Below are 26786 nucleotides of genomic sequence, written 5' to 3'. Positions count from 1 at the left end.
TTGTTTCTGGGACTCATGGGGTATTACAGGCATTTTATCCCCCCACATCCCTCGAACTTGCCGCTCCTCTTACGGATCTTCTGAAAAAGTCACAACCCACTTCCATTGACGGCTGGAATCCGAGACACCAAACCTTTTTTGAGACACTGAAAAAAGTTGTTGTGTCCGTGTCCTGTCTTGAGATATTCCGACTTCACAAAACCCTTCGTGTTGCAAAAAGATTACTCTGGTAGCGGTTTGGGGGTGTGTTCTAAACAAATACGATCTCCCATGGTAATTCCCATAGGAGCTTTTAGCGCGACTACATCCCGTACCGCTGGACAGAATTACACCAAATGTGGAAGGAAGGTACATTTTGATTCACAGATCACACTTTCAGTTATTAGGAGTAAATTTGTTCAGCAGTTGGTGAGAAATATAAGGCAAGCAAATAAGGATATCTTGGCGGGACCTAGGCACAGATCTCATGGAGAGATCCGATTAGCTGCCAACACACAACAAGGAAGTGTTGGCAGCCATCTTGGGACTCAGCCGAAATCCACAGAAAACGTTTAACTATTAAAGGGGGGCAGGGTAGGAATACCCTTACCCCCTTGGTGTGGTGGCGGGGTGACCCTGACAGGGACAAATATCCCTTAAAAAAAGAAAAATGGCCCGCTCCCTTTCTCAACCCCTCAGCTAATGCACCTCCTGGTACACTACAGGTTGGGTGGATGAAGTCTCCTAGGCTGCTGCCGATGGGGGCCAAGGACCCCTATTGTTGCTACTAGTAAGTCCCCCACAGCGGGACTGCTCAGGTCTCCGAGGCCCCACCCCCATTCTCAACCACTCTGCCAATGCAACTTCTGGTGCACTACTGGCTGGGAGATGAAGTCCCCATGGCAGCTGAGCGGTGTTGCAGGCCAAGAACCCCTATTGTTGTCACAAGTTTGTCCCCCACAGTAGGATTGCTCACACCTCGTTGGAGGCCCTGCTCCCTTTCACAACCACTCTGCAAATGCGTCTCTTGGTGCACTATTTATTGGAGGATGAGATCCCCTTTTTTTGCTTAGGGTCGCTGGGGGCCAAGAATCCCTATTGTTGCCACAAGTAAGTCCCTCACAGCAGAAGTACTTCCACCTCATCGGAGGTCCCATCCCCTTTCTCAACCACTCTGCAAACGTGCCTCCTGGCACACTACTCTTGAAGGATGAAGTTTAGGGGTGAGCATGCCAGTAAAATTCTCCGGCGGTTGGAGGAGTTTTTGCCAAACTTTGGGTTCCAATTGGAGTGGCAAAACTCCGCTGGCGGAGAGGAGTTTACCGCTAACCCCTATTAGAGACTCAGAGACCCACTCATATACCCACTTACAGTTTTACTCCTACTCTCTCACAGACCCATTCTGACACTCATACACCCACTGAGATACTCACACACTCAGTGTCAAAAGTTAGTGGTTGAAGTTAGGAAAGAAAATTTAAAAAACCTTACAAATCCACTTAAACTAAAGGTTACAGGGACGTTCTAGTTCGGCTCAGATTTTAGTCGTACTAAACCAGTGAAATTCAGCAGTTATACTTACCTGAGCTAAGTATAACTTGCACCCCAGTAATGTACTGCTCATGATCACATATTACATCACTCATATTGTGGTTAGTGACATCACTGATGACATCATCCACAGAACCACTTACACCCCCATACAACCTCTCATGTGCCCACTCACAAACCAAAACCACTCACATATACAATCACAGACCCATATAAGAACTTACACAACCACTCACTTATCCAGAGAGCCACTCAAACACCCACCCACTTACTCATAGAGCCTGATCATACAACTAGTCACTCACCCGTACAGCCACTCAAACAGCCACACACTCATCCCATACAGCTACTGACACACCCAGTTAGTCACCTATACAGCAACTCACACACCCAATCACTCACCCATACAGCCTCTCAACAGAGCCACGCACTCAACCATACAACCAAACCCACACAACAACTTATATACCCATTCATACATCCATACAACCACTTGCACAGCCACTCATTTGCCAAGACAGCCAATCCCCCAGACACGGACCCTTCAATACAGCAACTCACACATCCAGTCACTCACTTGTACAGCCATTCAGACATCCGCCAGTCACTGACACATCCACTCACCGGCCCATACAGTCACTCACACAGTTACTCACTGTTCTATACAACAACTTACACACCAACTCACTTAAACAGCCACTCATTTCCCCATACAGCCACTTACACACCCAGTCACTCACTTGTACATCCTTTCAGGCACCCACCCACTCACCCACAGTCACTGACACACCCACTCAGCCAACTGCCTACCATATAGCCACTAATAGTCTCTCACCCACCCACCCATACAGCCACTGACACCCACTCCCACACCTGTACAGTCACTCAGACACCCACTCACACACAGATGCACAGTCACACACCCACTCGCATAAACTATGTTTAAAAATAGGAATCACTCTTTGGTAGTACACAAAATATACTAATTTAACTTTTAAGGTGACTTAGTATATACGTTTAACACACAAACACTTTTGGAAAACACTCACAATCACTGGATGATGTCATCAATGATGTCACTGACTATGTCATGAGTGATGTAATATGTGAGGTCATAAGTAGAGCATTGCAGGGCGTATGTTATAGTTAGCTCAGGTATCTAGATTTGCTGAATTTCACTGGTTTTGCATGAGAGAAATCTGAAACCTTTTTTTTCAGTATATATATATATATATGGGACACTTGGCGATCCATTTGGGACTGTCTGTGAGCCGATGGCTCATTCTAATTTTGGTTCGGAATGCAGACTGCGTGACATACTACATTTCCTAGGAGACACCGGGGTCTCATCTGAGAGCCCATTGCAGTGCCAATATTTAAATACTTTTGCCACGCAACGGGTCGATTTAATTGAGCCATGCCTCTGACAAAGGAACACTCCGAAACGCGTTAGGCGGACTCACCTAATTTGCAAGTGTACTCCTTTACCTAGGGACAATAAAGATTTTCTTCTGCTTTTGAGTGCGCTCGAGTTGCCGAGCGATCTGTTTTTTGATGTTTTCACAGCAGCTTCAGGCCATGAAGAGCGCACCACCCTAAGCATGTGACAGGGGCCATGGGGCACAGAATCTGTTTATGCTCATTTTGGGACGCAGTCCTTGTGGATTACTGACATTTGGGGTACTTGGCGCTACATTTGGGACCGTTTGTGAGTCGATGGCTCATTCCAAATTTGGGTCGGTGTGCAGACTGTGTGACATACTACATTTCCCAGGAGACACTTGGGGACTCATCTGAGAGCCCATTGGAGGGCCAATATTAAAATACTTTTGCCACGCAGCGGAACGATTTAATTGAGCCACGCCTCTGACGAAGGAACACTCCGAAACCCGTTAGGAGGACTCACCTAATTTGCACATGTACTCCTTTGCATGGTGGACAATAAAGATGTACTTCCGCTTTTGAGTGCACTCTTGAGTTGTTGAGCGACCGGTTATATACACATACAGTTGAAGACTAAGTATAGTCGAAACGCGTAGGCCGTCCTGTTGCTAATGCACATGGTGTTATAAAAGAATAAATAATCCAAACTTACTGCTGCTGTTGTGCCGTGACTTCTGTATACAAGGTGGGAATCAGAAGATTCGAAGTAATATATATATATATATATATATATATATATATATATATATATATATATATATATATATATATATATATATATATATATATTTTACCTACTGGCGATAGCCAGTAGGTATATATAGTTAGGACCTAGCTACCATAGGAAATCCGCAACATTCTATTGGGAATAACTTTGGCGCCGGTTGAGGACTTTGCGTGTAATTTTCCAAAAGTTTGGCCAGCTCCGCTGCGCTCCTTCCCTGAAAGTTTCGGGGAGATTCGTGAAGTGGGGGCTGAGAAAAAAGGGGGGTCCCAAAACGTGTTTTCCCCATGTTAATTTCCATAGGACGTTCTGACAAGGCTACAGCCCGAACCGCTGAACGGAATTACACCAAACTTGGCAAAATTGTAGGGACTGGTACGCAGAAGTGCCTTTGCTATATTTGGTGAAAATTGCTCCAGTGGTTTATATGAAAATTAACTTCAAAAACACATATATATCTGGGCGGAGCCTAACCACACATCTCATCGTGAGATCTGATTGGCTGTCAGCACTTCATCCAAGAAGTGTTGGCAGCCATCTTGGGACCAATATACATGATAGCACCTCATTAAAAAGCATTGTAGTTAATAGAGGGTTTTATGACTTTAGTTACATTATAAATCATTTGTTGGTGGTACCATACTCATTTTCGGAATTGTGGTGTGTTCTAAGGTGATTTTACCATGTGAAAAAGCCTTCTGCTGGGATATCATGAATCATGTTTGAAAGTAAACTATTATCTCATGCTTTTCCCACAGTGGTTTGGAAGGTGATCTATAAGCTAAACTGAAAGCATATTTTCTGTAAATTCACATTATCTTTCTCAGTCATGTGAGAATGAAGTCTGACATTCTCAGTAAAACATGTACATCCAACAAGGACAGAGACTGTCAGTTGATTCCTTTGTGTTCTACTGCAGCCTCCTAGAGTGTTCTAAAGAACAACTAGAGCGCTAACAGTCCTACTTATTACAAAGGTATGGCACTCCTGAAGCCATCTTGATTGGAATAAAGTGGTAACTCTTAAAACATTTAATTTAAAAAGGAACAAAATGAGGGGGTATATTTTGCCATAGAAAGTATGATTAGTGCTGCAGAAAGAAAAATTAGGGCACATTTTGAGTGACTTCCCAAATCCTCTTCTATTTCATTAAAAAATTCTGACATGCAGTCTCCCAAGATGGCCACCAGAGACAAAAGAGCCCAAATGTAGCCCAAATATCACCCAGATGTAGCCCAAGTATAGCCCAATGACAGAATGTCCCAGAGTGTTCTAAAGAACAACTAGAGCGCTAACAGTCTTACTTTTGACAAAAGTATGGCACACCAGAAGCCATCTTGATTGGAATGAAGTGGTAAGTCTGAAAACATTTAATTTAAAAAGGAACAAAATGAGGAGGTTCATTTTGCCATAGAAAGTATGATTAGCAGCAGACTTCCCTGGTGAGCAGTAGCTTTACTACAGTGATCTAATGAGCAACTAGAGTGCTAACATTCAGAATTTATGGCAAATGTGTGACACATCTGAATGCCTTCTTGATGGAACCAAAGTAAACAAGCATTGAAAATGCAATAGATCTCGCCCTCGTTTAAGTTAAAGCCATTCTGTTTGTAATGAGGTGGCTTTTTAGCTTTGCTTTTATTAGTGTTTTTAAAACTTTCATGTAAATAACATGCATATGTATGCATATATGTATGCATGCATTTATATTTGTATTTATATAGATATGCAGATTATATATGTTTATATATGTATGTATATATATACACATACATAAATGCATATGCATATATATGCATATATATGCGTATATGTGTGCGTGTAGAGAGGTAGAGAGGTAGAGAGGTAGAGGTGTAGAGGTAGAGGTGTAGAGAGTGAGTAATAGAGTAGAGAGTGAGTAGTAGAGAGTAGTAGAGAGTAGCAGAGAGTGAGTAGTAGATAGTAGATGAGAGTGAGTAGTAGAGAGTGATTAGTAGAGAGTAGTAGAGAGTAAGTAGTAGAGTGAGTAGTAGAGAGTAAGTGGTAGAGTGAGTAGTAGAGAGCAGTAAAGAGTGAGTAGTAGAGAGTAGTAGAGTGAGTAGCAGAGAGAGAATAGTAGAGAGTAGTAGAGTGAGTAGTAGAGAGAGTAGTAGAGAGTGAGTAGTAGAGAGTGAGAAGTAGAGAGTGAGTAGTAGAGTAGTAGATAGTGAGTAGTAAAGAGTGAGTAGTAGAGAGAGAGTAGTAGAGAGTGAGTAGTAGAGAGTAGTAGTGAGTGAGTAGTAGAGAGTAGTAGATAGTGAGTAGTAGAGAGTGAGTATTAGAGAGTAGTGGAGTAGTAGAGAGTAAGTAGTAGAGAGTAGTGGAGAATATTCCAAAGTTTGGCACAGCACCACTCGCACAATAAGTCCAATCAAATCATATCACTTAGAGTCCTTATTGAAGCGCTGAATCTTGGTGTATATTCAAATGCTTTTATTTTCCTTAAGTTTATGTACCACAGCCAGCTGACGCGTTTCGTTCTGTACAACAGAACTTCTTCAGGGCGTTCTTATTTCCTTCAAGTTATGTCGGTATCCTGTTGTCATATAACTAGATATTTCTTCCAAATGTTAGACGAGACGTAAGTACATTCTTATTCAAAGTGACTAGGCATCAATTTTACCCACACAATTCAGGCAGACTTGAGTAATTTATAGCATCCTCAAAGTCAGTCTTTCAAAAATTCCAAAGTATAGGACATGATAATCCAAATCCAAATGTTTCTCAAGAAAAGTCATTTTCAATCGTTCGGAATTTCGGCGTTTGGGCAGATATGACCCAGGGACCCCCAGTATGCAAGGAGAATTAGTCCCCCCTCTGCAAACACGCCAGTGGCCTGCGTTGCAGAGAGGTGTAAAAAGAGGCATAGCCTCATTACTCCTCTGTGCAATGCAGCTTCCTGGCGCATACTGGAGGTTCCAGGTGGGCTAGTTGGCCCCCAGGGACCCCCAGTATGCAAGGGGAATTAGTTCCCCTCTTCAAACATGCACGGGGGCTGCTTTGCAGAGAGGTGTAAAAAAGGGTGTAGCCTCGTTACACCTCTCTGCAATGCAGCCCCCTGGCGCATACTGGAGGCTCCTGGTGGGCTAGTTGGCCCCCAGGGACCTCCAGTATGCAAGGGAAATTAGTTCCCCCTCTGCAAACACACCAGGGGGCTGCGTTGCAGAGAGGTGTACCAAGGGGCATAGCCTCATTACACCTCTGCAATGCAGCCCCCTGGCGCATACTGGAGGTACAAGGTGGGCTAGTTGGCCCCCAGGGGCCCCCAGTATGCAAGGGGAATTAGTTCCCCCTCTTCAAACATGCACAGGGGCTGTGTTGAAGAGAGGTGTAAAAAGGGGCGTGGCTTCATTACACCTCTCTGCAATGCAGTCCCCTGGCGCATTCTGGAGATTCCTGGTGGGCTTTCAGGTCTTATATAGTTAGGAATTAGCATTAAAAAAAACTTTGAAATTCACTGAAAAAAACATAGGTTTCAGGCCTTATACAGTTAAGAATTAGCATTTAAAAAACCTTTGAAATTCACTGAAAAAACCATAGGTTTCAGTCCTTATATTGTTAGGAATTTGCATTTAAAAAACCTTTAAAATTCACTAAAAAAACTATACATTTTAGGGGTGTTATAGTTAGCTGGACATTTCACTCATACAAAACCATTGAAATTGCTCCTATATAGTTAGTTGTACTAACTATATTTCGCGCACCCGCAATCCACTGCTGATGTCACATATTACATCATTCATGACATGGTCAATGACATCACTGATGACATCTCAAATGACATCACTGATGACATCACTGATGACATCACTAAACCCTGAACAACTGAACCCTAAAAATACCCCTTTACCCAAAAACCCAAAACTTACCCTGAACCCTAAAAATACCCCTTTACCCAAAAACCCATAACTGACCCTAAACCCTTAAAATACCCCTTTACCCAAAAACCCAAAACGGACCCTGAACCCTAAAAATACCCCTTTACCCAAAAACCCCAAACTGACCCTGAACCCTAAAAATGCCCCTTTACCCAAAAACCCAAAACTGACCCTGAACCCTAAAAATGCCCCTTTACCCAAAAACTGAAAACTGACCCTGAACCCTAAAAATACCCCTTTACCCAAAAACCCCAAACTGACCCTGAACCCTAAAAATGCCCCTTTACCCAAAAACTGAAAACTGACCCTGAACCCTAAAAATACCCCTTTACCCAAAAACTGAAAACTGACCCTGAACCCTAAAAATACCCCTTTACCCAAAAACTGAAAACTGACCCTGAACCCTAAAAATACCCCTTTACCCAAAAACTGAAAACTGACCCTGAACCCTAAAAATACCCCTTTACCCAAAAACTGAAAACTGACCCTGAACCCTAAAAATACCCCTTTACCCAAAAACTGAAAACTGACCCTGAACTCTAAAAATACCCCTTTACCCAATAACTAAAAACAGACCCTGAACCCTAAAAATACCCCTTTGCCCAAAAACCCAAATCTCACCCTGAAACCTAAAAATGCCCCTTTACCCTAAAACCCAAAACTGACCCTTAACCCAAAAAATACCCCATTTAAAAAAACAAACATATAACATTTTAAATATAATTATATACTTACCAGTACTTACGTTGTAATGGTATGCGTTGTAATAGCACCTGCGTTGTAAATACCTGCATTGTAAATACCTGCGTTGTAATGGTTTTTGCGTTGTAAAAGTTCCGTTGTAATGGTAGTGCGTTGTAAAAGTTGCGACGTAATGGTTGTTTCCCATATATATATGTATATATATGTGTGTATATATATATATATATATATATATATATATATATATATATATATATATATATATATATATATATATATCCAAAACCACACGCTCACCTCCAAAGAAAGTAAGCAGGACACAGCTCCGAGTGCCAACAAAGGATTTATTCGAGCAGAACACAGCTTTGTCCTCGCAGTCCGTGAAACGCTATGGCAGACGCGTTTCTAGCCGGAAAGGGCCGTCATCAGTGCCGGCTTCACAGGCTTGGCTGGTAAGTCCTGGACATAGAGACTGCCCCCCTAAGTAGCTGTCTCTCGGCTCCTCCTCCTAAATGCAGGTACTTGGGTGGATGCTTGTGATTCAAAAGAACGATGCATGGTGGGAACTGGAGTCCATCGTGGTGCCGCATACAGTGATGGGGTGAACCAAACACCTCCGTGGTGTCCCAAATTCATGGCGCAGGACTGTGTGCCTCCATACTGCTCCCAGGTTTGTTTCTCAGCTCGAACCTCCGTTGGCACTCTTATCAGGCAGTATGATACTGCCTACTCTCTCCCCTTGCGTAAAATAACTGCCTGGTGGCAATGACTTTTGCTTGGGGGGGCGCCGCGTTGTGCACTCTTCGTGCTATACCACAGTTTTTTGCCTTTTAAACGCAGAGCACCAGATCGAGAGGGTGTGTCCTTGGTACCGGTAACCCGGTACTATACATCCAAAACCACACGCTCACCTCCAAAGAAAGTAAGCAGGACACAGCTCCGAGTGCCAACAAAGGATTTATTCGAGCAGAACACAGCTTTGTCCTCGCAGTCCGTGAAACGATATGGCAGACGCATATATATATACGGACCGTGACCAAGGCAACGGACGCTGCCGAAACGCGTCGGTTGTTTTTGTTTCTTTGAACCCCCCATGGATTATGAATAAAAGCAAAAGAAATTGAAAAGCGATTGTTTGCTCCGGTTTGTTCAGCGACCCCACCCTCCCCGGCACCGGGGAAACTGTTGTAATATATATATATATATATATATATATATATATATATATATATATATATATATATATATATATATATATATATATATATATATATATATCACACTGCGGACCTTCATTTTTGCCACGACGCTGTGAGGCACTGGGTCTCACCTTCTTTGCAGGACTACCAGTATTTCCCTTTGGAACTCGCGGTACCCGCTCCGCGGGTCCCGCATCGCGTGGGAGGCACCTCTCAAGACCCTTCATCTGTGGAGGGGTTTTGGTTAAAGGTCACCTGCAGGGCTGCGAGCAGGCGGAGGCGCAGGACTACTGGTCCCAGAAGCGCCCGCCTGCCCTGATTCAAGCCACCTGGGCAGCTCTCCCTGCAGGCTCCTCCCCCATTGGAGCGAAGAAAAGCGCTCTGTGCTAGCTTCCTGGTGGGACACACTGCGGACCTTCATTTTTGCCACGACGCTGTGAGGCACTGGGTCTCACCTTCTTTGCAGGACTACCAGTATTTCCCTTTGGAACTCGCGGTACCCGCTCCGCGGGTCCCGCATCGCGTGGGAGGCACCTCTCAAGACCCTTCGTCTGTGGAGGGGTTTTGGTTAAAGGTCACCTGCAGGGTTGCGAGCAGGCGGAGGCGCAGGACTACTGGTCCCAGAAGCGCCCGCCTGCCCTGATTCAAGCCACCTGGGCAGCTCTCCCTGCAGGCTCCTCCCCCATTGGAGCGAAGAAAAGCGCTCTGTGCTAGCTTCCTGGTGGGACACACTGCGGACCTTCATTTTTGCCACGACGCTGTGAGGCACTGGGTCTCACCTTCTTTGCAGGACTACCAGTATTTCCCTTTGGAACTCGCGGTACCCGCTCCGCGGGTTCCGCATCGCGTGGGAGGCACCTCTCAAGACCCTTCGTCTGTGGAGGGGTTTTGGTTAAAGGTCACCTGCAGGGCTGCGAGCAGGCGGAGGCGCAGGACTACTGGTCCCAGAAGCGCCCGCCTGCCCTGATTCAAGCCACCTGGGCAGCTCTCCCTGCAGGCTCCTCCCCCATTGGAGCGAAGAAAAGCGCTCGGTGCTAGCTTCCTGGTGGGACACACTGCGGACCTTCATTTTTGCCACGACGCTGTGAGGCACTGGGTCTCACCTTCTTTGCAGGACTACCAGTATTTCCCTTTGGAACTCGCGGTACCCGCTCCGCGGGTCCCGCATCGCGTGGGAGGCACCTCTCAAGACCCTTCGTCTGTGGAGGGGTTTTGGTTAAAGGTCACCTGCAGGGCTGCGAGCAGGCGGAGGCGCAGGACTACTGGTCCCAGAAGCGCCCGCCTGCCCTGATTCAAGCCACCTGGGCAGCTCTCCCTGCAGGCTCCTCCCCCATTGGAGCGAAGAAAAGCGCTCTGTGCTAGCTTCCTGGTGGGACACACTGCGGACCTTCATTTTTGCCACGACGCTGTGAGGCACTGGGTCTCACCTTCTTTGCAGGACTACCAGTATTTCCCTTTGGAACTCGCGGTACCCGCTCCGCGGGTCCCGCATCGCGTGGGAGGCACCTCTCAAGACCCTTCGTCTGTGGAGGGGTTTTGGTTAAAGGTCACCTGCAGGGTTGCGAGCAGGCGGAGGCGCAGGACTACTGGTCCCAGAAGCGCCCGCCTGCCCTAATTCAAGCCACCTGGGCAGCTCTCCCTGCAGGCTCCTCCCCCATTGGAGCGAAGAAAAGCGCTCTGTGCTAGCTTCCTGGTGGGACACACTGCGGACCTTCATGTTTGCCACGACGCTGTGAGGCACTGGGTCTCACCTTCTTTGCAGGACTACCAGTATTTCCCTTTGGAACTCGCGGTACCCGCTCCGCGGGTCCCGCATCGCGTGGGAGGCACCTCAAGACCCTTCGTCTGTGGAGGGGTTTTGGTTAAAGGTCACCTGCAGGGCTGCGAGCAGGCGGAGGCGCAGGACTACTGGTCCCAGAAGCGCCCGCCTGCCCTGATTCAAGCCACCTGGGCTGCTCTCCCTGCAGGCTCCTCCCCCCCATTCTCTCACATTACAAAGTAAGCACACAAGTACCGCTGCGCGGGAGCGCGCGGGAGGGCGCCGGGAGAAGCCCGGGACAAGGGCGGGACCGTCAGTGGCCGTCCGGGGCCGCAGGAGGCCGGGCTGGGCCAGGGTATTGACACTTCCTCTTTTATGCTGATGTTACTTTTTAATTATTTATTCTCTTGTTGGTTGCCCACTGTTTCGCCGCTGTCAGCAGTGTATTAAGGTATTAGTAACGGTTAGATAACAGATTTTGTTTTTCTTCTTTTGATATGAGTCACTCAGACCCCCCTGGTGTGGGCATCCTTGCACTTGGCCCACTCGATAAATTTTTCAAAAAAACCACCAAGGAAGTAGATGGGGATCTCCTCCTTGCTGAGAGAAGAGCTGAGCGACGACGCTCAATTGAGCAGCTGAAGAAAATCCAACTGCCCACCTCCTCAGACTCAAACCTCACTCAGGTTACGGATGCCCGAGGGTTGAGCTCTATTGAGGATGATGGTACAGACATTAACCAAATTCCCAGTATATTTAGGTTTCCAATTATTTCGACACCATGTGTTAGTGCAACTAGTGGTGACCAGTTAGTTTGCATTCCCATTGACCATTCGAGCTTTGTTGATGTAAACATTCCCGATAGCCAAACTAAGGACCTTGGTCCATGTCCCACGTTGCCCAACTCATCACTGGTTTGCATTGAACCCGGTGAGAACCTACCCTTGAGGAGTGTGGGTGACGTCGCTACTATGTCCAATGATGTAAAGAGGGTGGTGCGTTCCTCACCGAGAAAAAGAAGGAGAAAGGGTGGGGTAAAAAGGAAAGGCCATAATCGCCAGATATTATTATCACCCCCACCTATTGTTATCCCTGATCAACTGATCCCTCCTCAGGTAGAGTTACAGATGCCAGATTTACAAAACTTGCCTACTCCTGATTTAGTTACTGAAGGGTTTAATGAGGTGTCTTGTGCCATCATAGAGAAGCTCATTAAATCATACATGTTACCTTTGCTGGAGCGTGTTAGGATTATGAGTGAAAAATTGGATCGCCTACTGGTGTCCTCTGAGTTAACACAACCCTCTACCTCAGCTAAGGGCAAGGGTTCATCCACTAATCCACAAAGTACAACACACACGGCAGGTAATACAAATACCACTACCAGTCAACACCCCAATAGTACAACCAATGCAGCCACTATTTTAAATAAAGTATCGGCTCTGGCTGTTAAACCCCCAAGACCAGCTAGTACGGCCAATGCGAATCCCAGGGTGGCTGTTAACAAACCTCCCCCACAGGGAGCAGTGCAACAACTAAAGAAAGGGGAGGGCAAATTTGCTTCATCTAATAGTAACCCCCACAAACCCCCATTACGGAGGCATAATGTGGACTTACCACCGGATTCCATGAATTTTGTTATAGTAATGACGGGTGTGCCACCAGTCTCGGAAGGGGATCGGGAAAACAATGAAAGCCTAAAAAATAAAGTCATCTTCTGGCTAAAAACAAATAGACCCCTTCCTGCACATCTTAATGGGGACATTGTTTCGGTCAGAAGATGTCAATGGGTGGGGGTTCGCCCAAAGGATATAGAGGGAGACATAGTGATAATCAACTTTAGGGATAATAGAGTAGTATCCCACATCTCAGATTGGTTTGTAGGAAAACATGAGGGAGGGGTTTCCACCAGGAACCTAAGTTATTTTTATCCTGAGACCCTGTTTAATCCAACTGAACAACCACATGTTAAAAACACCAAAAGTTTCCTCAAATGGTCCAACTTTACATCTAGTTTTTATGGACCACAAATTAACCCTGAGGAACGGTACCGATCCTACACCCAATCTAGCTACAACTGTCCTCCTCAAACACCGGGCTGGGCTAAAATTATACCCCAACCTCCTGGCCCCCCAGCCTTATCGAACTATCCTGTTCCTAATAAACCTCAGTACCCCTTAGTTCCTTTCATCCCTGCTTTTCCCCAGTTTCAACAGCTCCCAAACTTTTACCCAGCATATCATCATCCACCTAGCCTAAATCCCAAAGACCACTGGAGCATCCAGTTGAGGAACCTTTATGACCCCTTATCAGGGTTATCGACAAATGATTGACCAGTAGTGTCGATAAGGGATGATGAATCTAATTCTGATTATATGGGTGGGGGTGTTGATTTGATTAATTCACCAATCATTACTGGAAGTTCTGATGAACAACCTAGTAACCGTATGGAGGGGGGCACGGCTAACCCAGTGGAGTTAGACACACTGGACATAGCATTAACCCCCTTGCCTATATTGAACGTCACCAGAGTGGGTGCAAACCCAGAGCCAAGTTTTCAGGCCAGGTTAGTGGGTTCGATAATGCCAGGTATGATTTTAGCTGCCCCTGTGCCTGAAGCACCCCTTCGCCAGTTTAACGATTCCCACCCCATTGAGATTACTAACCTGTGTGATCAAGTGCATAACAGGGGTACCGTTATGGGTTGTTGGAACATCGCAGGTATTGAATCTCGTACATGTATTCCTGATTGGGTTGAGTTCATCTCTCAAGGAGATATTTGGTGTTTTCAGGAGACTTGGGCAATTCTTCCAGTGTATCTCCAAGGTTTCCTGAATTTTAACAAACCCGCGACCAAAGGTTTAAGAGGTCGGGCTATGGGTGGCCTCACAACATGGGTTCGCCAAGCTGCAGGTGTAACTGTCAAAGAAATTTTTATTGATTGCCCAGACTTATTGATAGTTAGTATTCGAACATGCAGTGGGTTGGATATAATGTTGATTAATGTATATGCTAGGGGAATAATGGGTGGCAGAGTTTCACACACCCTTACTTGTTTAGATGATTTTTTAAGCTCTACTATAAATTCTGGTCATGTAGTGGTGATGGGAGACCTTAATACCTGCTTTGAACCATTAAGTAAAGATGATGGTTTACTAACCGAAGCAGAGGATCTGACCTGGGGGATCCCACAACTCGACCTACCCCTGATTAATAAATGGTCTCAAGCAGCTACATATATCAAAGGTCTTTGTTTGAACTGGGGGCTTCGAGCGCTCAATGGTCGAGCTAGCTCGGACAGGATGGGCAAACATACTTTTTTTAATGGTAGACACAGTAGTCGCATTGACTACATTTTAGTTGATATTAAAATGTGGCCTGTGGTTTTGGATATGACTGTTAAACCACGCCAAGAAAGTGACCATGAACCCTTGGTGGCAGAATTGAAGGATTTTAGTTTTGTAGGGACGGTCGTACGACAGCCTAATCCTGTCCAGGAGGCGGTAGTACTTACGAACGACATGAGGAGGGTGCGCTGGCCAAAGGTTTCGGTAGACGTGGAAGCACGCAAAAAGATCAGAGCTTTGGTCTCAAACTCCCTGGTAGAAATTGAAAAGTGTGATAACCAGGAAGTGCTGAATTTAAATATCACAGACATTCATGCTAGCCTGTTTCTGTCCCTAAAATCTTTGTTAAGTATGTCGCAAATAAAGGGAGAGGGAAGGGCAAGAAACCACTAAATTGGTTTAATGAAGCCTGCAGAAAGTCCCATGCAGATCTGTTTAAGGCTCTAAAATCAAAGAACCCTGTCATAATCAAAGCAAGTAGGAAGGCTTTTAATGAAGCTAAACGTCATGCCAAAGCTGCATGGGATGATGAGCGCTGGACATCTCTAGCCGAGGCCTGTGGCTCCAGGAACTTACAGCAGTTCTGGCACCTCCTTAGGTGGGGTAGCTCACATGATGATCGCCCAAGCCCCGCTTCTGTCGAACCACAAAAATGGGTGTCCCACTTTGTGGAACAATTTAGTTGTCGCAACACAGCGCATGTTTCTATTAGCTGGCCACTATCTCTTGACACACTTGTGTTTACGGCTAATGAAGTCGAAGCAGTTCTGAAAGCCATCCCTAGGGGAAAAGCGCCTGGTCCAGACTGTATCCCAGCGGATATATTCCTGCAGGATCATGACCTCTGGGTACCATACCTGGTGCGTATGGTAAATGCATTGGCAGCGGACGCCAGAGTTCCCGATTCCTGGGCTGGTGCTGAAATATTGCCTATCTTTAAGAAGGGCGATCGGTCGGTTCCATCCAACTACCGGCCGATCAGTCTAATAGACGCGGTACAGAAGATCATAACCCGTCTTGTGCTCACTAGGATCCAGGCATGGATAGAGGAGTTTGATATCCTCACCCCCCTTCAAGCTGGGTTTAGATCCCATGTGAGCACCTTGGATCAGGCATTCCGATTCATGCTTTTGCATTGGAAGACAGTCACCCTGGGTAAAGGCAACCTGTACGCGGCCTTCGTGGATCTAAGGTCAGCGTTTGACCTGGTCCAGAGGGCAGGCTTATGGAAATCCCTATTGGATATGGGTATGCCCCCCATCTTGGTACGTCTCATTGTGAACCTTCATGCCCAGACCTTTGCATATGTGCGATGGGGAAAACCGGGTGAGGTGACGGAGAACTTTTCAGTGGCTAAAGGTGTCAGGCAAGGCTGTGTCTTGGCACCTACCTTGTTTTCCCTATATATCAACGGGGTTACTAAATACTATGACAACTTTTCCACAGATGCCCCAAGTTTGGCTGGAGCGAAAATCCCCCTGCTCATGTTCGCTGATGATACTCTCCTGATTTCACGAACAAGGCAGGGTTTGCAGAAAGCTCTGTTAAGATTCGAGGAGTTCTGCAGCGAACATGAGCTGGAGGTGAACGTCTCCAAAACCAAATTTATGGTTTTAAGAGGGCATAGACAAGTAAATGCCAGGGTCTCCATGGGGGATATCCCCCTGGAGCAGACAAAACATTTCACTTACCTGGGAGTCACCTTTAGTGAGACTTTGAGCTGGACACATCAGATCGAGCTCATGACCCTGAAGCATCAGCAGTTGGGTGGGGCCTTGATTAAGGAACACAAAGGGTCATTTACAAGGCCAATGTCCCCCCTCCTTAAGATTTACGGTGGCAAGATTCTATCAGCAGTTTTATATGGAGCGGAACTGTGGGGTGGTAGTAACCTGGACCCACTAAGACATGCTCAAAATAAATTCATAAGAATGACAACGGGTCTGCCCCAGTCGACTCCATTAATCCCCCTTCTTTACGATTTGGGATGCCAACCGGTTGAGGACCTAGCAAGACTCCGCCCCCTAACATTCTGGCGTCGTCTTTGGACAACGCCGGAACTCCATCACTATGCTAAAGCTTGCTCGGAGGTAAAGAACAGCCCCGGTGCCACAAATATTAGCTGGTTTAGAGACCTTAAGGCTACCCTAACAGCTTTGGGGTATGGTGACCTGTGGTCCACACCGGAAACAGCTAAATTCCCTCCAAAAAAGGTTTTCAAACACAGTTACTGGGAATGGGTGCTACATAACAGGTACTCCAAAACGAGTTCAAATAGCCTTACAGGCCTGTTTATGGTATTTAAGGATAAGCCCAAGTTGGAAGGGTATTGGGATCTAATAACAAAACCCGCGGATCGCAAATTATTCTTCCAGTTTAGATGCGGCTCGCTTCCTCTTGGGGACTTTACCAAAAAGTGGGGCGTTGATAGGTCGGGGTTTTGTCCCAAATGCAACGGTATTGGGGAAAACCTGAGTCATCTTTTATATGTGTGCCCACTATATTCCGCCCCCAGAGCCAAATGGCTTAGGCCGTTATGCAGAAACTTGGGCACAAGATCGGCTGGGGAAGCAAACAGACTGTTAATGACCAGTTTGGATCCTCTGATAGTAGTGGGTGTGGCCAAATTTTTGAGGTGGGCCTGGCTGATTAGAAGTAGGCTCATTAAAAGTAATCCAATGGGGTCTTAAGGTTGTGTCTCCTGAAATGGAGTCCTGTATTTTGTTGCATTCATGCGTCTCTGTAATTTTGTATATATATGCAAGAAGCTGATTAGTACGTCAATGCTTTAATACTTGTTTTAATTGTTCATATGTTTAAATGTATTTTATGTCTTTTATGATGAACTAATCGAATAAAGACTTCTTGAACTATATAGCACAAGACCAGTTTTTACAATCTAGAAACTGCTTACACGAGGGCACTCAGGAGCCATATATCGGGTCAAAGCATAAATTTCATTTATTCGATTTGTTACAGCGAAAGTTGACAAACGTGTTTCAGCGTTTCCGCCTTCATCAGTGTCAACAAAAACTTTATTATTCAGTGCTTAAATCAAACAGTGCTCCAAATTCATGACTTTCTTGACTCTGTCCATGCAGTTGAACAAAGTATTTAAATGATCAAATGTGACTCTGTACAGATAACTAGATTGGTTCCTTTTTGGATGGAAAAGAGACCATTCCACTGGATGGCGAAGGCGGTAGGGCGTTGAGGAATCTGCAGTTAGATAAATCAACCACCACGAGAGCATTACTGAAGGTAAGTAGCTTGTTCTTCTGATGAATACTTCTAACTGCAGATTCCTCATCTTGTAATTACATGCAGATGCAGTACCTCAGTCTGTGGAATAGTTCTAACTAAAAGGTCAAACAGGACCGAAGACGACTGACCAAATCACTAAAATGATTTGAGCCTGGACATTACAGATGATCTTCAGAATTCAGGACATGAAAGACAGCAGCAGGAAGTCATACAGGAGTCCCCAACTCTACTCTAGGCTGAATGTGTCTCAGTGAGAGAGCCTTATTGGGAACACCAGCATGTAAATGTATTGACACTACGCTCTGCGCTCTCCACATTGATGAAAAAATACGCTTGGTGCCACTTCCAGGTGAAACGTACACTTGTGATCAGCTAGGCGTCAGTTTATCCGTCCCGACATTCAAGATCCTGCCAGGTGGTTGGCGATCAGAGAGATGTCCTGATGCTGAGCCAGTTTCAGAGGCACAGGGATAATAGGCAAAGGGTCCAAGACCCCAATTTGCCCCACTTTGTTGCCATAGTGTCACATGAACAGGTAAACTGATGCCCAAGTAGCAGCCTGACAAATACCCCGGACAGTCACTACCCGTGGTAGCCCAGTAGTAGCAGCCTTGGATAGAGTGAAATGAGCCCTCAATCCTTCAGGCAGCTGGTTCTTAGCTAGTCTGTGGCAGGTGTTTATTCAGAGGATTATCCACCTAGAGATGGTTCTTTTCTGCCAGGCCTTGGTCTTCTTTGCTCTGGAGAAGCTTACAAAGAGTTCATCTTCCAACCGATGGTCCTTGATATGAACAGTGAAGAAACAGGCGTCTAAATAATGGACTATCTACTCTCTCAAAACGAGTGAGGTGGAGCAAAGAAAGTCAGAAGAGTGTTAGCTTGCCCGACATAGACAAGTTTTAGCAATGTTGTTATTGTTATTGTTATTGTTATTTTTGATTTATAGCGCGCCCAATCACCTACAGGTCTCTAGGCGCTCGGAAATCACAAGAACAACAACTTAGCAAAAGCAGAGAAGCAACCATTAGTCTATATTGCGCTCATGGATCTTCTAAACAGCAGTGTTTTAGCAATGTCAGCAGGAACGCAGCTTGATTTATCAACACCAGCTTGCCAGGCAAGATGTCATATATAACGACTAGACTGCAAGTGCATGAACTTCACTTGTAACGAGCTGGCATGTTCCCAACCAGAAAGACTGCTTTCGTGGTCAAGGATGTAGTGGATAACTGTGCACTGGGCCAAATGCAAATTAGAAAAGTGAGAACCAAATTCAAGTCCCGCTGTGGCATTATAAAGGGTTTTGGCAGAAACATATGTTGTAAACCCTTAAGAACTCTCACCACAACAGGTGATTTAAACAAAGAAAGCTGATTCAGCAACCTCACAAAAGCTGAAAGAGCATACAGACACCCTTTAACAGTGCCCAATGTAAGTCCATGGTGGGCCAATGACAAAACAAACAACACTTTAGAAGGCTTAGCTTGTAGCAGATTAATCTGACAGGTGCTGTACCAAGCCACAAATTTGTCCTTGTGCCCAGTGTACCCTGGCTGCCACAATTACACCAACGACTTTGGAGCAAAACTGAAAGAGATCAGCTATCACAGCTTAATCTCGGTTGTGCAGACCCAGATGCAGGACTCTGCTCTGTTGCTGCAACAGAGTTTCTTCCCAAAGCGGCAGCAGGACTAGAGGACAGATGCACAAGGCCAGTAAACATATATGGAATCTATGGAATCCAATAGGTTCCCCTGGTACTGGGACTTCAGATCCCAACTGCAGAGCCTGCCTGTACCTTCTGGCATGGTAGACTAGAAAGCTGCAAGAGGCCAATTGTCCCAGCAGCCTCAAAGCCATTCTTACCAAGATCCTGGAGAGAGATGGAATATTAGGATTGAAGCCGTAATGTCCTGGACTCTCGGCTCCAGAGTAAAGCATGAAACTGCACTGTATCAAGGATGGCTAAGATGTACAGGAGTGTCTGCAAAAGAGTCAGGTGCTGCTTCAGCACATTGATAGACAAACCCAACAATGTTAGGAGGTTCACTGTAGTCTGGAGGTGGTCTATAACTGCCTGGGACTAGAACGTTTCTAACAGCCAGTCAAAGAGGTTGGGGAAGACTGGCGTACCCAACCTCCGAAAGGGCACTGTGACCACCACCATCACTTTGTGAATACCTGAGGGGCACTGGTAAGGCCAAAAGGCAGATCTGCAGACTGAAAATGCTGCAGGCCACTGTGAATCACAGATAATGCCTGTGAGCCTGCAGGATTGGAATATGGAAATATGGTCCTGCAGGTCCAATGCTACTATCCAGGATCCACGGCAGGCAAAACCTGGGACAGTTTGAGCATCTTGAATGAGTCCAATGGTAGGATGGCTTTGAGAGGGTAGAGATCTAAAACAGCCTGCACTTCCTGCTACAAAACAGACATGTGTTCCTCCATCAGTCAGGCTGATTGAGATGGAAGGTGCAGTATGGCAGAAATAGATGGGTGGGGGTAGCCCCATTGGACAACTGGGAGGACGCATGTGTCCGAAGTAATGTTACACCTCCCTTGGAGGAAATGTCTGATCATGCCTCCTAAAGAGTGGGTTTGTGTCAAAAAGGACACACTAAAGACGTTTTGCAGCTGTGGTTCTGGCGGAGTGGGGGACTGAGCTGCACATTATCCCTGATGCTTTAATTGTTGTCTCTGGGAGCAGGGGACTTGGCTACGATATGGCTAAGAAGGTTTTTGAACTGGCAGCGAAGTCTGTCACAGGCAATATTGGAAAATCCTAAAATACCCAGGAAAGGGGTGAAATCATATGGGAAATTGCCTAGTAGGGGCAGACAGTCCCAGGGAACATGCTGTGGTATGACATTCCTTAAAGCATTCCAGGGCTGAGTGAACTTTTCTCACCAAAGAGGCAAAAGCTGTCAAGTTGCATGTCCATTAATGATGCTTGACATCCCCTGAGAAATCCCATAGTTCTCATTTAGGTATGGCATTGAGGCACCAAACCAATGTCCATTGCCCGGCTCAAGCAATTTGTTGTGTTTAGTCCAGGCAACACATTTTGGTGCATTCGGACCATCCAGTAGGGCTTGTGCCTGTCGGTCCTCCTGAACTATTGGCAGAATTTGATCAACTGTATCCTATAGACCATGGCTGTGGCCACCCAGGAGGCAGTCAGGTAGGGTCATAGGAAAGGGGTTAGGGTTCACTCTGCTGGTAAACGCCTGGACCACCAGACATCTCCGGAATTAGGTGTTGAGTCAGGAAGTTAGGATTGCCTGGTGCCAGATCTGTGGCAGCAAGCTAACTGCCTATTGACTAGGTGGCTAGAGAATGGCCCTGCCCAAAGGGTATCCCTGAGGCTTTCTTAAATTGCCGGAGAGGTTCTGCAGGTGCCTGGTCAGGCTGAAGAACCTCCATCAGAATATTAGTTTTGAATTCATTGGTAGGAACTGCAGGTCAAGTATCTTCGCAGCCATTACATCACTGTGAAAAAAGAAGCACTCTCCTCTGTGACAGGACCTAGGGGGAGAGACAAGTCCAGTGTCTGGGGACACTCCCAGAACACGGACATCCTGTAATCCCGCAAACCTCATGCTGTGGGACAAATTAATCTTATTCATAGCTGTTATTGTCAGAATCTGAGCCAAAGAGCCGATATAAAAGGTAGGCTCTGCTGTGTGGTAAAAATATTGTATCGGAGGCAGAAGGGCTGACATTATGCTGTGTTCTGGTGTGATCAGAAAGTAAACTCGTTCAAGGGTGAGACGAGGCCTGCTCAGAGTCTGAATCCATCAGCATCAGTGTGAACCCCAAAGTAGCCCAAACATCACAGACGGCAGTGAGGGTGAACTCGCAAGACTCAGACTGGAGGCCTCTGCTGATCCTTGTGGGCCGCTGGTGAGCCGGAGGGAGCCGGAGGGAACCGGATGCGTGTCAAATATGCACAGCATCACCCACTAAAGGCCTCTATTTGCTTTGATGATGCAGATGGGCCCAGAAATTAGGGTTGCATTAGGACCAAGTTCAGAATCACCTCTTCAGGAATTCGGGAGCAAGACAGACTGGCACATTGGCCCCCTCACACCCTCTCTGGAGTTAAAGGGCGGCGCGAAGGGGCGGATTCTCACTTTGCCTTTTTGTGCTTCTTCTTCCACTTACCTGAAGACTTTGACCTCTATGAGGATCAGTTGCAGGAACTACTTTGGAAGTGGGAACAAGACCTTCCTTTCGACTTAGACCTGTCACAGTGTTCTTCTGATGATTGGTGACAGACTTTTGCCTCGCAGAACCGTATGGCCAATGAGTTCATCTGGATGCATTCATCGCAGGCCCTAGAGTTGTACTGCGATTACAAGCATACCTTGTGTGGATCTGTCATAGATATTTGTTTGTGACAGTCTCTACAAGCTTTAAACCCTATAGTTTTGAAGGGTGACAGATTTCCTTTGCAAACTTGGAATTTTTGTGGGGGAGAAATGACTTGTCAAATACAAGAACAGTCGCGCTCCAGATCTACATCTAAACACACAGAAAGGAACTGAGGCCTTATTCATCACTTCCAAGAGGAACGATGTTGGTGCAGAACCACATGACCCCACCTACCAGCACACAGGAGTACTGATTTTGGGTATTCTGGTCCAGTTTGACACTTAGGGAATATTAACAACAAATACAGTCTTGTTCATGTAGTTTTATAATCCTGGTAAGGTAATGACAGCCTGCATTCCCACCCATAATAGTTATATGTTTTACCTAATAGATTAATGTAATACACTGAGTGGAAGGAGTACCTGCAGAACCTTTGCCAAGAGAGTGACAACAGCCATCTTGCTCTCCGAACCAGAGTCTTTATTCCACCAGCTATCAAGCTTCGACCAATTTTGAAGCACTGCAGTCACAAGTTTTGCACCTTGTTGTTTGCGAATTGAGCGCTGTTTAAAACTTTCATCCAACATACCGTTCAGAATGGTTCCAACCTGAATGAGAAAAAATATTTCAACTGTTGGGTAAAGATGTTTTGAATCACACAACAAAGAAAAATACATATCATGTGACCGCTTTACATTTCTATATCTTTTCCACATATCCAGGCCACCTAGGATAACTCTACTATAATACACTAACCCTTAGGTTATGTACCTAGATAGTGTAGCAGGAAAATATAAAATTCTGCTGTAGTGCTAAAGAACAAGTTACTTACCTTCGGTAACGCTTTTTCTGGTGGATACAGTCTCTGCCTGTGGATTCCTCACCTTTTGATTCCTCACCTTTTAAATACCCCCTGTGCCAGCATTTTCGCTGAAATTCTTTTCCTAGCTCTCCCACGTCGACGAGGACATCATAATAGCACGGCACCGCTCATGACTCCATATGACGAAATCGGCGCCATTAGAATACCTTGTCGGCGTGCTGACGTCAGTACCATCCATGTTTTCCGTGCCCTCGATGCAAACGGGCAGACCGACAACATTTTCACAAGTATACACAGTATACATAATATATACAAATGCAAGTACATAAAGCATATTCAATAACAGCATGGAAGAAGGCCAACAAACAAAGCATTTTCCAGGAGCAAACCGTAATCATGAAAAAGGCATATTGAAAACATTCATGTCAAACAGTTATAAGATTTTTGGTAGAAACAGGATGACAACAGGGAGGTAGGTGGGCCAGTGCGGAATCCGCAGGCAGATACTGTATCCACCAGAAAAAGGGTTACCGAAGGTAAGAAACTTGTTTTTCTAATTGATACATCTGCCTGTGGATTTCTCACCTTTTGAATAGAATCCCAAAGCCGTACCTCTCCCGGAGGAGGGTGTCCACCCGACTATACCAAAAAATCTTGCAGAACAGAACAGGCAACATGGCCGTCCCTCCTAACCTCTGAATCCAAGCAGTATTGCTTCACAAAGGTGTGGAGGGAGGCCCAAGTTGCTGCCTTACAAATATCAACAACAGGAACACCTCTAGCCAAAGCAGAAGAAGATGGCCTAGCTCTGGTAGAATGAGCTCTGATACCTTCAGGCGGCCCCTTCTTGGCCACGGCGTAGCAGATCTTGATACACAAAATTATCCACCTGGAGAGAGTCAGCTTGTGATCAGCTCTTCCTTTGATCCGACCACTGTAGCCCACAAAGAGCTGATCATCCAGCCTTAGTCCCCTGTCCTGTCCAGGTAAAAACAGACTGCCTGCTTAGGGTCCAAGCGATGAAGTCTCTCCTTCTCCTTGGAAGGGTTAGGGGGAGTGTAGGAGAGTATGGTCGCTTCCTATGGTCACCCCCGCTTTTTGCAGTGATTCTCTGGTTTTTTGACTTTAGTGTGGCTGTGGGCCTGCTAATCAGACCCACAGCCCAGCTGTTCTCTCTCTAAATTGATACCATGTACTTTAGGTACATACCTGATTGGGTATTGGGTCACCTTTGTGAGCCCCTGTATAGTATACCATAGGTACCCAGGGCATAGGTGTATCCAAGGCCTACCAGGGGCTGCAGCATGTATTATGCCACCCCTGGCTGGCCATCCAAACTGACACCACAGGCTAATCATTCAGCTTGGGTAAGGTGGTGTAATCACCCCTCACTTAGATATAGTATATCTATATTTACCTTATCTATAGACACAGTAACCTATAAGTCACTCCTATGGCAGGCCTTAACAATCCTGGAGGCAGAGTGCTTGGTTTTATGTGAGAGGGTGCCCTAGCATGAGCTGAGCCCCTCTGCAGCTTTCGGAACCATGTCCTTATAGCTGTTCTATACCATATACTCTTAAGTGCATTATAATCCTCGCAGTTAATGCTAACTTTGGTTTGGCTTTATCAAAACATGTCGTGTAAGGTATCAAACACTTTGGAATACTACCCCCTGCCAATTCTGGCGGCGGGGGTAGCATTCCACCCTTCTAGAGGGAAAAGACATCTATGTTACTATGTTACTGCTTTACCCGGTTCACAGACACGAGTCTGACCTCCTGCAGCTGGGGGAAACTCCAGCAACGGACGCCTGGACAACAGGTTTCCTGTCGAGGGAGGTGATAGCACCTCCCCAGACAGCCTGAGTGTACAGGGGCAGGGTGGGTTGAATGGAAAGATGCTTTTCCAGACACTGCCTGGGGCACACAAGGTGCTCCATGCATATCCCGGTTCAAACCAGTTGCTGGGGCACTCCAGCCCCGCTCTGGCGCGAAACTGGGGAAAGGGGTGTAACCACCCCCTTCTCAGGTCCACCCATAGGAGGGACCTAGCAGGTAATCCAGCCCATTTTCTTAGTATAAAGATAGGTGCTGTGTCCCCAGGACTTTAGATTATCCTGGAACGAAACTCTGAAACAAAACTCTTGGACCTTCGACATTCTATTTCGACTAGAAGACTGAAGACATCTCCCTTGTGGTCAAGGAGTGACCACCCTGTACAAACAGGCACCACCAGTAACTTGCCGGTCTGCTTGGTCGACGCTCCCGACGGATCCCGAAGACTCAGCGACTCAGGAACTGGACTCTCAGACTTCTCTGACTTCGACCCACATCCACAGCAAAGCTGAGACCCCTGGCGGACACGAGAGATGTGGGACCGGACACCCTGGACATCCTGCATTTTTCTAACAGTGCAACTACCGAGGCACCCTCGCAGTTGTGCATTGGGGTATGGGAAGCCCCAGACCCGAGCGCCATGAGCACCGAAGCTCAGCCCTCCACGAGTGCCGCGTGGGGCCCGCTCTTGCATTTCAGCTCACCGCGTCTTCCCGGTTGCTAGCCCCTTGGCTAGTGAGCCCTCTGAAGACGAACTAAACTGCTTTCCTGGTTGCTCCAGCTTCCCTACAAAGGAGAAGCTCCCCAGACCTTGCTGGTCTGACTTGAAGCCAATCTTCACTTCCTGCGTGGATTGAGTTTGCCAAGGCTTGTTGGGGCCAATCCAGATACCGACACCGCAGTCAACTAGATCCTTCGTGGGACAGCTCGAATCCAACTGTATTTGTGCAACTTATCGTATGCTAATTGAGTAACTTGTGTTGTACTTCGATCTCTGACCTCATAAAGAGTGCAGAGGGATTGTGTTAGAAATAAATACATATATATTTGATACATACCTTGTGTGGTGTCCTTTCATTTGGTATTCAAGGGATTATAATTGGTAAAACAGCTTGCTTCACATGCTCTCTGAAGTCTTAGCCTATGACTGCTGGTCCATGCAACCACTAGGATAGCTTGTCTATAAGGTTGACTTTACAACCACCATCAATAAGGGTCGTTTAGACTGGTGCAAGGTGCCCACTAGAATAGTGGACATCATATGCCAGGCTAACTTCTCACAGGGAGGGTAGAAGGTAGGTAAGGTAATGCTTCTGCATTGGAAGACTGTTACATTGGGAAAAGGCAACCTGTATGCGGCCTTCGTGGATCTTAGGTCAGCATTTGACCTGGTCCCGAGGGCAGGCTTATGGAACTCCTTACTGGATATGGGCATGCCCTCTATATTGGTTCGCCTTATAGTGAACCTCCATGCCCAGACCTTTGCTTATGTACGCTGGGGAAAACCGGGAGAGGTGACGGAAAATTTTCCAGTGGATAAGGGAGTCAGGCAGGGCTGTGTCATGGCCCCTACCTTGTTCTCCCTATATATCAATGGTGTTACCAAATATTTTGATAACTTCTCCACGGATGCTCCGAGCCTGGCGGGTCTGCGAATGCCCCTGCTCATGTTCGCCGACGACACTCTCTTGCTTTCTCGTACCAGACAAGGTCTGCAAAAGGCTTTGACAAGGTTCGAGAGTTTTTGCAGCGAACATGAGCTGGAGGTGAACGTCTCCAAAACCAAATTTATGGTTTTGAGGGGACACAAGCAATTTAACGCCAGGGTCTCCATGGGGGACATCCCCCTTGAACAAACTAAGAATTTTACCTACCTGGGAGTTA

General features: G+C 46.3%; 1 protein-coding gene across 1 annotated transcript in view; it reads right to left on the bottom strand.

Moving 5' to 3' along the window:
* The window catches only part of PRKDC (protein kinase, DNA-activated, catalytic subunit), a 3158350-nt gene that overhangs the window by 2376988 nt on the left and 754576 nt on the right, over positions 1-26786 (bottom strand). Inside the window, exon 37 of the mRNA XM_078687323.1 lies at positions 22664-22849. Coding sequence (XP_078543449.1) covers positions 22664-22849 — 186 coding nt within the window. The remainder of the gene's footprint in view (positions 1-22663; positions 22850-26786) is intronic.

This window comes from Lissotriton helveticus, chromosome 4_1 (genome assembly GCF_964261635.1).
Source record: "Lissotriton helveticus chromosome 4_1, aLisHel1.1, whole genome shotgun sequence".
Taxonomy (NCBI): Eukaryota; Metazoa; Chordata; class Amphibia; order Caudata; family Salamandridae; genus Lissotriton; species Lissotriton helveticus.
Note: the sequence above shows the minus strand (reverse complement) of the source record. Positions and strands in the feature narration are given on the sequence as shown.